The sequence below is a fragment of the Leptodactylus fuscus genome, chromosome 4, assembly GCF_031893055.1.
Source record: "Leptodactylus fuscus isolate aLepFus1 chromosome 4, aLepFus1.hap2, whole genome shotgun sequence".
Classification (NCBI taxonomy): domain Eukaryota; kingdom Metazoa; phylum Chordata; class Amphibia; order Anura; family Leptodactylidae; genus Leptodactylus; species Leptodactylus fuscus.
In genome coordinates this window covers 76684124-76698409 of record NC_134268.1, presented here as the reverse complement: position 1 = coordinate 76698409, position 14286 = coordinate 76684124, and the positions used below count along the sequence as shown (strand labels likewise).

Below are 14286 nucleotides of genomic sequence, written 5' to 3'. Positions count from 1 at the left end.
CAGAATAGACTCAGTGTTATCTGTGAGTTTACATAGAGAGATAACAGACCTGGCTTTATCAGCAAACTCCAATTAGCTGATTTCCCCTGCGGGCAAGAGCAGTTTAATATAGTATATGAACATAAATTCATAACAGTCGTGAAGCCTTTTACCAGGATAAAAAGTAGTCTATGTGTTAATCGAGGTTACAAACTATCTATGTGCCAAATTTTATCCAAATCCGTTGAGCCGTTTTTGCATGATTGAGTAACAAATATCCAAACATACAAACTTTCTAATTTATAATATTAGTAGGATAGTGTGGGCAATTTCAGATGAGGGGAGAGCTAATTTGTTTATGTTTATTTACTTTTATATGTGATCTAGGAATGATCTGGGTAATTTGTATATTTTTATGTGTTTTTTTTATTTTGTTGTTTATGAATTTATATATTTCAAAAAACTTTTTAAAATGTTGATTTGGTTTTGTAGCCTCCCTTAGTGGACTTGAACTAAGAATTATTAGATTGCTTATACCATATACTGCAATACTGCAGTATTGCATTTTATGGTAAAATATTTGTGTTACTATTGAGCATTGTCTGAGATGTAACATAGCACTGGCAAGTCTGGTAGGCATCAGAAGACTCTCTACTGCCCTACGGAATGGCTCCAACGATCTCTAAGTGAGATAGCTATTCCATAACAAAATAGGAGACTAAAAGTGAATGTAATATCTCAGATGCCATGGTTACATTTGACCACAGCATTTAAGGGGTTAATTTTCCATGATTGGATCTGTTGCCAATCAGCAACATTGCTGCCACGTACCTAGTGTATAAAACATCAAAGACCCAATGGCTATGGAGCTCTGGCACCAAACGCCATGCAATGGTTTATAGCCTCACAGTCAAGGGCAAATATATACAATGGGGAAAATAAATATTTGATACACTGGCGATTTTGCAAGTTTTCCCACCTATAAAGAATGGAGAGGTCTGTCGTTTTTATCATTAATTTTTTTTATTTTTTTAGTTACACTTCAACTGAGAGATAGAATCTAAAAAAAAAATCAGAAAATCACATTATATGATTTTTAAATAATTAATTTGCACTCCTCCATACATTTCTTCTCCAGAAATTTCTCTTACATTGAGTTTCAGCTCCAAAGATTTTGAAATGGGTTCAGGTCTGGAGACTGGCTAGGCCACTCCATGACCTTGAAATGCTTCTTCCAGAGTCACTCCTTAGTTGCCCTGGTTGTGTGTTTTGGGTCATTGTCCTGCTAGAAGACCCAGCCATGACCCATTCTCAATTCTCTTACTAAGAGTTGGAGGTTGTTGGCCAAATCTTGTGATACATAGCCCCATCCATCTTCCCTTTAATATGGTGCAGTCGTGCTGTCCCCTTTGCAAAAAAAACCCATAACATTTGTCTCTCAATATTAGTCAGAAAGTGGACAACCCCTTTAAGCATTACTCCTTCAGTGATTCCTATCATCTTGCATGGAGCCCCATAGCGATGATGATTGACAGTCATCTTGTATTTCTTCCATTTTCTCATAATTGCGCCAATAGTTGTTGCCTTTTCACCAAGCTGTTTCCCTATTATCCTGCAGCCCATCCTAGCCTTGTGCAGGTCTCCAATTTTGTCCCTGGTGTCCTTAGACAGCTCTTTGGTCTTGGCAATGGTGGAGAGGTTGGAGTGTGATTGAGTGTGTAGACAGGTGTCTATTATACAGGTAACAAGTTCAAACAGGTGTAATTAATACAGGTAATGAGTGGCTCTTATCCTTAAGGATGCTTGATTAAAGTGCAGCTGCTAATAAATGCTAAATGACACAATATAATTGTGCGATTACTGAAGGCCACAGGCAGGGTTTTGGCTGCATGTAGCTGCCAAACCCTAACAGCGCAAATAAGTCTCTTATATGTCCACATTTAGTTCAATACTTACATCTCTACAAGTGAGCCATGCTGATTATAATACTGATCAGTGGTAGGAAAATCAAACTCCCAGCTGTCTCCATGGGTGGCACAGGCAGAATGAAGGTATCCATCGAACACTGCAGCATCCTCTCTTCTCACTGAGAATACAGGGGAAATACCCTTGTAGGCACCACCTATGCACTGTTTTATTGCCAGATTTGCAGGGGTAAGATAAAAGATTTGCTATCTGACTTTACTCCACTAAAGAAGTCCACTTTAGCAGATACCTTAGGTAGCGATTATTTAAAGAGGCTTTTTTTGTCCCAAAATGATTTTCCATACTGATGACTTATCCACATAGCAGAGCGAACCTCAAGTGTTGGTCGTTGTCATTATCCTATGGGACGATTCTGGGGCCTTTATTAGGAGGAGGGCTGGCTTCAACTAGTTGCCGGTTAAGACCTGTTTTCTGTGTCCCAGTTGCCTGCTATCAGTTAATTATCACTAAGGGCTCGTTCACATCTACGCCCGATCTCCGTTTTGCAGGTTTCTGTTTCCTGCCTGAAACTGGACAGGAGACAGAAACCTGCAGTCATTTTTCAAATCCATTGAAAGTGTCCAGCCGTGAGCGCCTGTGAGCGTTTTTTGTGCTCTCTGCGGCAAAACTTTTTTTTTTTTTTTTTTAATTGGACATAAAGTCGGACATGCAGGCCTTTGTGTTCAGTTAAAAAAAAATGGTTTCGCCGCGGAGAGCACAAAACGCTCTCCGACGCTCACGGCTGGACATGGTTTGTCAGGTTTCTGTCTTCTGTCGGCAGAAGACGGAAACCTGAAAACTGAGATCGGGCACTGGTGTGAACCCAGCGTAACTTTGAACTCTTCAGAACTCTGTTCACCTGTTTGTGGCTGTTTTCCTGATCTTGGCTTATTTACTGGATATTCTCTTCTGATTTTGGTGTTGACTCTGACCTTTTGGATTGACCCCAGCCTAGATATGATTACTCTTTTGATTCAGCTCTCTTGTTTTGATCTGCTTTGTAAGTAGTACTTTGGGATTTGGTTCACATTCAGATTGCAGAGCATCTATTTTTTGCACTAAACTACTAAAGATGATAACCTGGGGCCAATTTCAGCATAAGTCCAACCAGTCTGATTCTGTCTCAGGGAGGGTTCACAACTGTGCCTGGTCTCCGCTTTGCAGTTTTCCGTCCTCTACCCGAGAAACTGGACAGGAGACGGAAACCGGCAGTGAGTTTTCAAACCCATTCACTTGAATAGGTTAGCAAAGTAAGGAAGCCTTCACACGGTGTTACGGTGCGCTCATTCTGATCATAGAAACACATTCAGAATGAGCGCGTAAAAAGCAGCTCCCATTGACTTGAATGGGAGCTGGCATACGTGCGCTCCCCATTGAAATCAATGGGAGGCTTTTTTCCCTATTGCTTTCAATGTATTACGCGCGTATCACATTGAAAGCAATAAGGAAAAAAGCCTCCCATTGATTTCAATGGGGAGCGCACGTATGCCGGCTCCCATTCAAGTCAATGGGAGCTACTTTTTACGCGCTCATTCTGAACGTGTTTTTACGATCAGAATGAGCGCAGTGTTACATCGGGTGAAGGCTCCCTAACTCCCTGTGAAGTCTTTTGCCTCTCCGCGGCGAAACCGGACAAGCAGGACTTTGTGTCAGGTTAAAAAAAATGGTTTCGCCACGGAGAGGCACAAGACGTTCACGAGTGGACACTGACTGCTGGGTTTCCGTCTCCAGTCCAGTTTCTTGGGCAGAAGAACGGAAACCCACAAAGCGGAGACCGGGCGCAGGTGTGAACCCGTCATTACACTGTTTTTAATGTTTTAAAGACTGCAGTAGGATGCAGAAAATATACGTCCTGCTCGATCTCTTTGTGGCTTCCGCGGATCCTGACTCTCTGAATTGCATCCATTCATCTGGGTCTAATCAGCAGCAGAAAGCCGCAGAAAGTGAAGAGGGAACCCGACGCAGAAATCCGCCATGTGAGCATAACAGTCCACTATAGACAGTGTGATAAGACTGTTACTTACCAGAAAGTAATGGCAGTTACTAGTGGTATAAGAAAAACCCTAGGGCTCTTAGCAACCAATCAGATTGCTGCTTACATCATCACACTTGCGTTGAAAGACTGTAAGGTAAAATCTGATTGGTCGTTGTGGTATTTCTCTATGTATACACAGAGTCACCCACAGTGCGGGCGCTACCCGGAGCCGCAGGCAGCCAGTGACCGCTGTGCTGACAGGGCAGGCAGTAAGGTGTTCGCTCCTCCCCGGTGACGCCACACGGCGCGGGCGTTCCAGAACTGTGTGACGTCACAGAGCAGGGGGTTCCAGGCTCTGCTGGTCAGGCGGCTGGGGATGTTGATGCTGCCGCATTCCCCGCACTGGAGAAGCGGCAGCCCGGGATGTCTGCGCAGTGACTTGGGAGCCGGGAATGGCTGAATCTCCAGCGGCTCCTCGGACGCCGAGCCCGGGAAGTGGGAGGATTGAAGCGGGGACTGGGAGCATTGCGGCAGGGGACGGAGAGGAGCGGGAGTCGCTGTCTCTGGAGGAGATATTGGCTTTGTATAACCAGCCCATCAATGAGGAGCAGGCATGGGCAGTGTGCTACCAGTGCTGCGCCGCGCTGCGGCCGGGGAGCGCCAAGCGGCCGAAGATAAAGGGAGCCTCGGAGATCCGCATCAGGAGGGATGGAGCTGTCACCGTCAGCCAGAGCTCCGGGCCAGGTATGTGATGGCAGCTCCTCCATTCAGTGCACATATGGCGCAGAGCTGCCGACCCCGGGAGACTGCCCCATTATTCCTATAGCACATCATTGTGTGTGATCAGCTATGTGGCTGCATGTGGGAATGACAGCTCTGGAGGCAGTGTATATATGTGTGTGGTATAGGATCACTGCCTGCTTACCTGGCAGTCCACATTGTCTCCTCTGTCCTAGCTGCAGATGCCCCCACTGTCCTCTTGGTCGCACCCTCTTCACAACCCCTCTTTTTTCAATCCCCCCAAAAATTGGGCTTTTCAATATTTATCTTGAAAATGAAGGGTTAAAACCAGTAGAAGAATGTGATGTGTAACCGGCATGCCAGTGATGGCCGAGCCCTTGTGATGTGTGCTGTTGTCAGATCATTGGTGACATTTCCTGATGTGTGACACATAAGTCACCACTGATTAAGATTGCTGGTGGATAGGCCCCTGGCCAAAAACGTACAGTACATAGGCGAGCCACTGGGGTAGCATATCTTCCCCTGTATACTCTGTGTAGGTGGGGATTCATGTCATGTGTGGACAGTTATTTGGGGTACCATGGCATTGCACTGTATACTGTTTGGGGATGTGATTTTGTGGAGGGTCAGCCCATCCCACAGTAAGATGGTGAGTTAGGTTGGATATTTCCACATTTTAGGTAGGGGTTCATTCACACAAGCAGGTTTCATGTCTGTTTTATGTGAGAAGAATTTTGTTAGAATCTGATCCATAAAGAAAGACGTTAGAAGAGAGGAACTAAGAAAGATGTTTTCCTCTTGGGGTCTACTGTTGATACAGGGTACATTTCTGGAAGACTAAGAGGACCTGTCGCCTCTTCCCCATGTAATAACAATTCTGCAGCATCTTTTCTTCTAACTCTACATTGTGTCATTCCTCTGTTATTCCTACTAGAAATGTATGAAGACTTTGACAACTGGATGTCACTATTCTTCTTGTCACAATAATGCGTCCCTACAATGTCTGTCCGTGTGAACTCTGATTGGATTGGCTTTTTTATCAATATGTAGAAATAACTCATGAACAACATAGCACAGAGTTATGAGATATACTCCAGAACTGAAGAATACAAGTATTTACCAAAACGGACATGTCGGGAGAGTGGACAGGCCTCCTTATAGGGGATGTCCTAGCAGAATAACATCTGTCCACATACCCTATTAGAGCAAATGAATGGCATTGACTCCACTGTATAAGAACTTATTCATATGATTGAGTTTATTGGTCTGGTAGTGCCCATGATCTGTATATATATATATATATATTAGCAATACCATGTGCCTCCTGCTTGGAGATTTGGTACAACCATATAGTATAGGGTCATCTGCTGAATTCAGTGAGTACAGTGTAATACTACGTCTTGGTTGTAGCAGCTGAATAAGTAATTCAGTTTTGGGAATCTGCATATGGATAAGGGGTTTCCTGTTGGAGGAGCCATTTCGCCTTATGTTGTTGGCGTTCAACTAGAAACCAAAGTGTTTCAAAACCCAAGCATGCCCATGGAACATGTGGAGACTTCATGTTAACGTTGGCTTGCTTGGTTGGTCAGTCAGTCCTGCGTTATCACTGCTGCCCACCACATCATTGCTGATCTGCACAGTAGGAGACATTGTTAGTAGATGCGTAGATATAATGAGTAGTGGTCATACTCTTCAGTGGTGGATGTCCCAGTCCCTTATTCATGGAATTTCGTTGTTTGAAATTCTTGTTGTAGCCTCAACTACAGCCTTTGACATGGAAGGATTTCCTGATTTAGGGTAAGAACCATGGTCTCCAGTCAGTCACTTTCTGCAGCAGATACGTCAAGACCTATGTTGTTCTATACTGGTGTTGCATGAAATCTTTAGTTGTCCATGGTTTCTACAGCAAATCTTTCAGAATGTTAGTGGATTATAAGAATATGAGGATCAGGAGAGTTGAGCTGCGCTCTTGTGACTAAGCTCCTACTGCACAATTGCCGTAGCTTTCCTTTATTAAATTAAATACTTTGCCTATTTTAGTGACTTTTATGGGCAGTTTTGTCTTTTACTTGCATACATAACTAATACTAATTTGTTGCTATGGTTTTTACCTTGTTATTGAGTTTTCTCAGAATCCCCATAAGAACAGTATTCCTTTTATGCAGTGCTAATGGGTTTTCTGGAGTCTTAAAGGGATGTTCAACGAATATTAGTTACTCTGAAATAGCTGAGGGTGGTGGACAGTCATAAAAGGCATACTTGCGTGTGGACCATCCCCATTCAGATACTGCTCAGTCCCCCACTGATCTTTGCTTCTACAATAACTTGCCAACATAGTAACACATGACCCCTAGAGCCACTCACTGGCTGAAAGTGGGGCAACACATACCCTTGTGTTGGAAGGGAAGTAATGGGGCAGGGGACCAGGTAATGTTGGACCCAGTGTAGTTGGGTATCGGTGAAAATTTCTTTGTGCTTGACCACTGTTCTGAGCTATTCTTAGAGCATTTCCTGAACACCTCCTTTAAGCCAAGGCCACACATTGTGGAAAAGCAGCGTGTTTCTTTCGTTGCAGGTTTTACTGTGTTTTTTTTTTTTTAGCCAAAGCCAGGAGTGGATTTGGCACCAGGTAGAAGTATAAGCACTTCCTTTACTATTCATATTCCATTTTAAAACCATTCTTGACCTACCTGAATGTCAATCCACTTGTCTAACTCCTAGAAAACAGTTGTTAAAGCCGTGGCTGGGCAGATGTCTCCTTGGCACTACTCGCTGCTTGGAAAATGTTGCATTACATGGCAGCCATTCAGATGAATATGTGTTCATGTAATGTATGGTATGACTGGGTTGGCCTGATTGAGAGCTGTTCTTACCAAGTGTCTCAGAGAGGGTTCCATAATTAGAAGAAACTTGAGTGAGAACATGTTGGATAGAAGGGCAGCTGCTCCTGTACCCTCCGTGTGGACCCATAAATCTAATAAGTGGGGTGCATGGTTCATAGAGCATCCTCAGCTGCACAGACGTGGCCAATGGGTAGACACATCATGTAGGGAGTCAATTCAGTGGGTGCACGGTATTATATTGCTATGTACATGCAGACATTTGTATCAGCTTCCGGGCTCCTGGGATTTATCTGGCCCTGATGTACGGTTAGATGCATAAATTCAACTGTTATAGTCATTTTAGGTGTTTGACCCTTTAAGGTTTTTTTTTTTTTTTTAACAGATATAGTTTATGCAGGATTATAAAACATGCCTGCTTTCTTTCCTGGAAGTGACATCACATTTGGTGGTTACATGACCATTAAAATGAATGCAATTGAACTCCAGCTTTTCCATTTAACCAGCGGACATGAAGTTCTTTCCTGGGAATTAGAAAGCAGTTATGTTTTCTATACCTGCACAACCCCTTTAAGACTATGGGACAGACCAAGCTGTCTTATGTTGTGTATGACGCTGCCTACACATTAGGGTAATGGCTGGCAAACCTGTCGGCCATCTAATGTTTATGGGGTGCCCCAACTTTCTCCTGATAGCAGATGTTAGGGGGCAAGGATGGGTAAGATGGTTGAATTTCAACATGCCTGGTCTCTTTTATTGACACTGGACTACTGTACACGCTACTACTGGAAGCGTTTGGCAGCAAGCAGCTTTGTCCCTTGTCCCTCTTTAGGACGTATGGAATATGGAGCATGCATGTGTATTGCGGGGTAGAAGGAATCGCTGTCATCTATCTGTCATCTCTCTAGTGTCTTTGGTCAGCCAGCTCCTTTTCATTAGTACAGGGCGGCTGATTTAGTATCCGTCTCTGCCAGTAGCTTTGTTTGGTTGCTGCCTAGCTTTAGCAATGTCTCCTTCAGTATGTGTTGCCCGGCCTCTGCATGGCATGACTGGGTGCCTATTATGCGCTGCACATGCTTTGTAGCTCCAGGGGTTAAACATGAAAGCTTCTTTTGTGCATGTAGAGTGTATTTTGTGGTATAGCAGTCCATCTGTTTTGGTAACATAGCAGCATTTCGGCACATTTATTTATTTTATGGAATCAGCAGATCCAGCAGAGTTTGTTTTCACCAGGGCGGACAATAGAGGCCTGTGTACATGGATGGAGAGGGATGCTGTCAGAGGAGGATTGTGAGGGAACATTCATGCTTTGTGCACTGACTGGAAGAAGGAAGGGAACAAAGTCGCCAAGATTGTCAGTGTATGTTCTGACTGCCGGGAGACACAACAGCAAATTCATTGGATTTCTGTTCTTGTAAAATAAAATATATGCTAATTTTATTTATGAAAACACATTTTTTTTTTTTTTTTGTCGTTCTCTACAAGTCTGGTAGAAAAAAACTGGAGGCATATGGGTGTATGGACCCCATATATGTCCTTAGGTGTTATTAGATAGGCGTATTATAAAGCTTGTACGTAGCTATAGTAACAAATATGAAGTGTTCAAAATGGTTATTGTCCAAGTGGATATCTTTACCAAATTGAGACTCATAAGGTAACCTGCGCAAGGTGTCCGTACAGCACAGAAATTACTAGACAAAAAGGTGCTGCAAGGCGCTGTTTACAGTAGATGGGGAAAAAATGGACACCTATCTGACCAGATTATAGTGGGATCCCTTGGGCTCTTATCATGTCCATTGTTGTCCATTTTTCTTTCTTCTGGTCCTGCAACAGACCAGAAAAAAACTAATAAAAACACAGATGTAAATGTGGAGTACAAGGAGTTTTTAATCCCCATTCCTTTTAACAAAAAGCTTTACCGTATTTGGAGTCCCAGAATTTCAGTCTGAACAACATGTGCATGTAGTTTGTGTGTCCTCCATGTGGTGTATGCATGTGTTTCCTCTATGTATCCGGTGGCCTCCTATACTCCCAAAGACATACTGACGGGGTTTGTCAACCCCTCTGAGGACAGTGAGTGATGATGTCTGCAAAACAGAGAGAATGACAAGGTGTGACAGTACGTGACTTCTGTAGCCAGAACTGTGGAGTCAGAGTCAGGACCAATTTTGGTCAGTAGGAATAAATTTACTGACTCTGGTATCAACGTAAAATTATTATTTTTAATTATATTTTGGATATTTTTGTATATATTTGATTAATTTTAATATTGTATATTGATTTGGATGTATGGTTTGTTCCATATTTACTGTAATAGGAGTTCAATCACTGGTTTACAGCTTCTGACTATGACTGTCGGCCTTTTATGAAGGACCTCTCCTCTGCCTTTGACACAGTCGACCACTCCCTCTTGTTAGAAATTCTCACATCCCTTGGCTTCTCAGACCTGGCCCTATACCTCACCGACCGCACAATCAGAGTCTCCCACTCGCACACCACCTCCTCACCTCGCCCTCTTTCTGTAGGTGTCCCCCAAGGCTGCGTCCTCTGACCCCTCCTGTTCTCCATCTATACCTTCGGCCTGGGCCAACTTTTAGACTCTCATGATTTTCATTACCATTTCTATGCTGACGACACTCAACTATATCTCTCTGGTCCAGACATTACCTCTCTGTTGTCCAGAGTTCTAAAGTGTCTTGTGGCCGTAGCCTTCTTTCTCTCCTCCGCTTTTTCAAACTCAACATGGAGAAAACAGAGTTCATCATCTTCGCCCCCTCTCGTACGACCTGTGTACCTGACCCATCTATCAAAGTTAATGGAACCATGCTTTCCCCTGTCCCACAGGTCTGTTGCTTTGGGATAACCTTGGACTCCGACCTATCCTTCAAGTCTCACGTCTAAACCCTCAACACCTCCTGCCACCTCTAACTCAAGAACATCCATCGAATCCGCTCCTTCCTCACCCCTGAAACTACAGAGATGCTAGTCCATGCCCTCAAAATGTCCAGCTTGGATTACTGTAACACCTTTCTCCATGACCTCAGAGCAAATACTCTCTCCCGCCCTCCAGTCCATCTTAAACTGTGCTGCTCACTTAATACACCTCTCCTCCATTCTTTATCGACCACTCCCCTTTGCCAAACCTTTCACTGGCTACCCGTTGTCCAGTGAATAGACTTTAAGTTACTAACGCTAACGTTCAAACCCATCCACAACCTGTCCTCTCCATATATCTCTGACCTAATCACCCGCTACCTGCCCACACGTAACCTCAGATCCTCCAATGACCTCCTACTCCGCTCTGCTCTTATCCGTTCTTCACACAACAGCTTTCTCTAAGATTTCTCCCGTGCATCCCCCATACTCTGGAACTCCCTACCAAGACACATAAGACTGACCCCCACAATCACAGGCTTCAAGAAGGCCCTGAAGATTCACCTATTCCAGAAGGCCTACAACCTCCAATAACACCATCGCCACACCACCATCTGTACTGTCTCCCCCTCTCCTTCTGTCTCTATCCCTTTCCCCTCATAGATTGTAAGTCCTTGTGGGCAGGGCCCTCTATCCCACTGTGCCAGTCGGTCACTGTTTGTATTATATTTGTATATTATGTGTGCCATATGTAAACCCTCAAATGTAAGGCCCCGTTCACATGGGGAGCGGATTTTGGCCTCGCGTCACTCTCGGGCCAAAATGCGCCTGTCCTGACTGTCGCAGCTTCCCCCTCTGGAGTAGGCTCAAATGAAAGCTGTCACCACTCAGAGAATATATATATATATATATATATATATATATATATATATATATATATATATGCTATAGTATATTTATTAAAATTAAATGTTTTTTTTTTTTTTTTTTTTGAGTATACTCTTACTTTTATCACCCATTCCATGTTATGGCTGCAAATATTACAGCTGTGGTGCTCAAGATTGACATAAAGCTGTCAATTTTGATAAAATCCACGATTGTTCAGTTTTGCTGGTATCTTAGGGGTGATTTGCTGCCGTTGGATACAGGAGGGTGAATGAGATAGGCAGCCTATTCTCATGTAATATTAGAATATAAGGAAACATTTGTATGGAAAACTATGGATGTGGTTTTCTTCAATAATATTTTATATGTGCTTTAGTAACAGTCTTGGAATGTAGACACATTTCCGCAGTTAAAGAGGGCCTTTCACCACCTCCAACAAGTCCAGTCTTTTACATCATTTATTAGTCTTTGCTCCACTGATTCTGGCTCAGTTAGAATTTTCTCTAGCCTCTACCATTCCTGAGCAATCAGTGCTGTTAGTTTTGTTGTCCGATACACTACAGTAGTTAGACTCTGTACTGTCAGGAGTGCACTGTCAGGTAGGAGTAGACAAGGGGTGTGACACTGGCTGCCTCTGATTGGAGCTCTTAATAAGGCCCCTCCCTAACACCCCCGTTCTAATATTAGAGTCTTAATAGAACATCAAGCACCAAAACTAACTGAGCTTGTTGCTTAGGAATGGCGGGGGCTAGAGAGAAAATTCTAACAGTGCTGGAATCAGTGAAGGGATGCTTATTAACAGATGCTAAGAACTCAAATTATTGGAGAAGATAAAAGTCCCTCTTTAGGTTTCTTGAAGAAATTGATGCAGAGTTATAAAAATAAGTGAAGGTTATAAACTTTTAATTTCTTTTTTTTTAACTAATAAGAACTAAAGTGTTCCTCAATCATCATTATAGCTGCCAAAAAGCTGACGCGGTGTGAAGAGCATTTGTCAGAGGAAAGTCACTAGCTAAGGGTATTCTCATTTGATAGACTTCTCTTCTGTCACTGACAGAATCAATCCTGGCAGACATTTTTGGATCTTCTCCAAGGTACAGAAAAGAAGAAAGTAAGCAGATGTTAATAAAAGGAATATTTTAAAAATCTAAAATCTGAAACATGTTTTGCTGCCTTATTTATGCCGCCTGTCAGTTTAACTTTTTTATTTTCTTTTTGGTTCTATTTATTTCAATTACGGGTCCTTTGGGTTTGTCAGGCAGCCTTTGTATAGTTATAAGTGACAAATCTTCAGTATGTGGTGATATATCCCCATCTTTTCTATTTATGCATAAGTAGGATAATTGATATTCAAGTGTCGGACATCTGGGGCGACAGTGTAATGAATGGCTGCCATGTTTGTTGCCATCACTCAAGGGCTCCCATGCATAGAGCTAAAGTTATGCAATAATATTTTATATATATATATATATATATATATATATATATATATATATATATATAACGCTTTATACATTGAGTAAAATAACATGTTTAGTAAGTATTTAACCTAAAGCAAACAGGCATTGGTGTTCTAGTTATAAGGAATCTATCCACTAGATAACTGCTAGATCCACTGCTTGCTAAAGCCAGGCGCCCTGGTCCTTCTTCTGTCTGAGCTACAAGACACCGGAGTTTGAATGGAGCTGGAACAAGCCCCCTGCCTCTCCATTCAAGTCTTTCTGAAGAATATAGCTGAGCTCTGTGCTTGTAGGTTTTGCCAGAATGAATTTATAGCAGGAGCAATTGTTATAGAACGTCTGTCTGTTCTGATTCATAAAGGGGTATTCCTAAGGAGGGACCCCTCTATAGTGTCCATATGTTATAATTGTAATTCAATATAGCGGTGGTACCGCACACATATGTTATAATTGGGTTTATGGACAGGGCTTGTCTTTATTATGGACATGGCTTGTCTTTATATGAAAACCCCTTTAGTAGCCTTCTCGTCCAGATAAATCTATTGTTTTAACCTTTTACTAAACTGTGCCCCTGGAAAACATCCTTCTCTCTTATTTGTCCTTGCTGAAGTATACAGGTCAGCGTTCACTACAATAGGTTATTCTGACTCGGGAAATCTTTTTTAAATTATTATTTATCATTATTCGTTTTCTGGCGTAAAATGCATAAAAATATGAACTTTTTGCACAAATTGGGTTTCTGCACAAAAAGTTGCGTCTTTTCTCTGTGTGCCTCCCTCGCCACTTTCTTTAAAAGAGGATGTGGCCATCACCCCCCACCACCACCACCATATTTATTATAGTTTTAATCTGACATTATTATTTATATGCTGAAAATCGATGCCAGCTATGAGCAAGCATAGACTTCTCTGTATGTACACAGACCTTCATCGTATATAAAGCGCACCCTCCGCCATTGATTGATAATGTCAGACTATGTAAAACTCCCCCATAGCTGCGTTGTCTGTTTCTCATTGTTGTGTAAGGCCTTAGTCTACAGAAAACATACTTCAATCAATTAGAATATCATCAAAAAGTAACTTTTTCATAATTCAATTGAAAAAGTGAACCCCATATATTATATTGAGTCATTACAAACATAGGGAACTTTTTCAAGTGTTTCTTTCTGTTAGTGTTGATGATTATGGCTTACAGCCAAGGAAAACCCAAAAGTCATTATGTCAGAAAATTAGAATATTATACAAGACAACTGTAACAAAATTATTTAGCACAGAAATGTTGGCCAAATGAAAAGTCTGTCTAGTAAAAGCCCTCAATACTTGGTTGCGGCTCCTTTTGCATGAATGACTGCATCAATGTGGCAACGTGGCATGGAGACGATCAGCCTGTGGCACTGCAGAGTTGTTATGGAAGCCCACGTTGTATGATAGCAGCCTTCAGCTCATCTGCATTGTTGGGTCTGGGGTCTCTCATCTTCCTCTTGACAATACCCCATAGATTCTCTATGTGGTTAAGGTCGGGCCAATCAAGCACAGTGATACTGTGGTTATTAAACCAGGTATTGGTA

At 42.5% G+C, this 14286-nt stretch overlaps 1 protein-coding gene across 4 annotated transcripts in view; it reads left to right on the top strand.

Moving 5' to 3' along the window:
- The first annotated feature begins 4250 nt into the window (after positions 1-4250).
- The window catches only part of SPIRE1 (spire type actin nucleation factor 1), a 120452-nt gene continuing 110416 nt past the window's right edge, over positions 4251-14286 (top strand). For all 4 annotated transcript variants that reach the window (XM_075270699.1, XM_075270696.1, XM_075270698.1 and 1 more), the window contains exon 1: positions 4251-4663. In XM_075270699.1, coding sequence (XP_075126800.1) covers positions 4372-4663 — 292 coding nt within the window. In that variant the 5' untranslated portion in view covers positions 4251-4371. The remainder of the gene's footprint in view (positions 4664-14286) is intronic.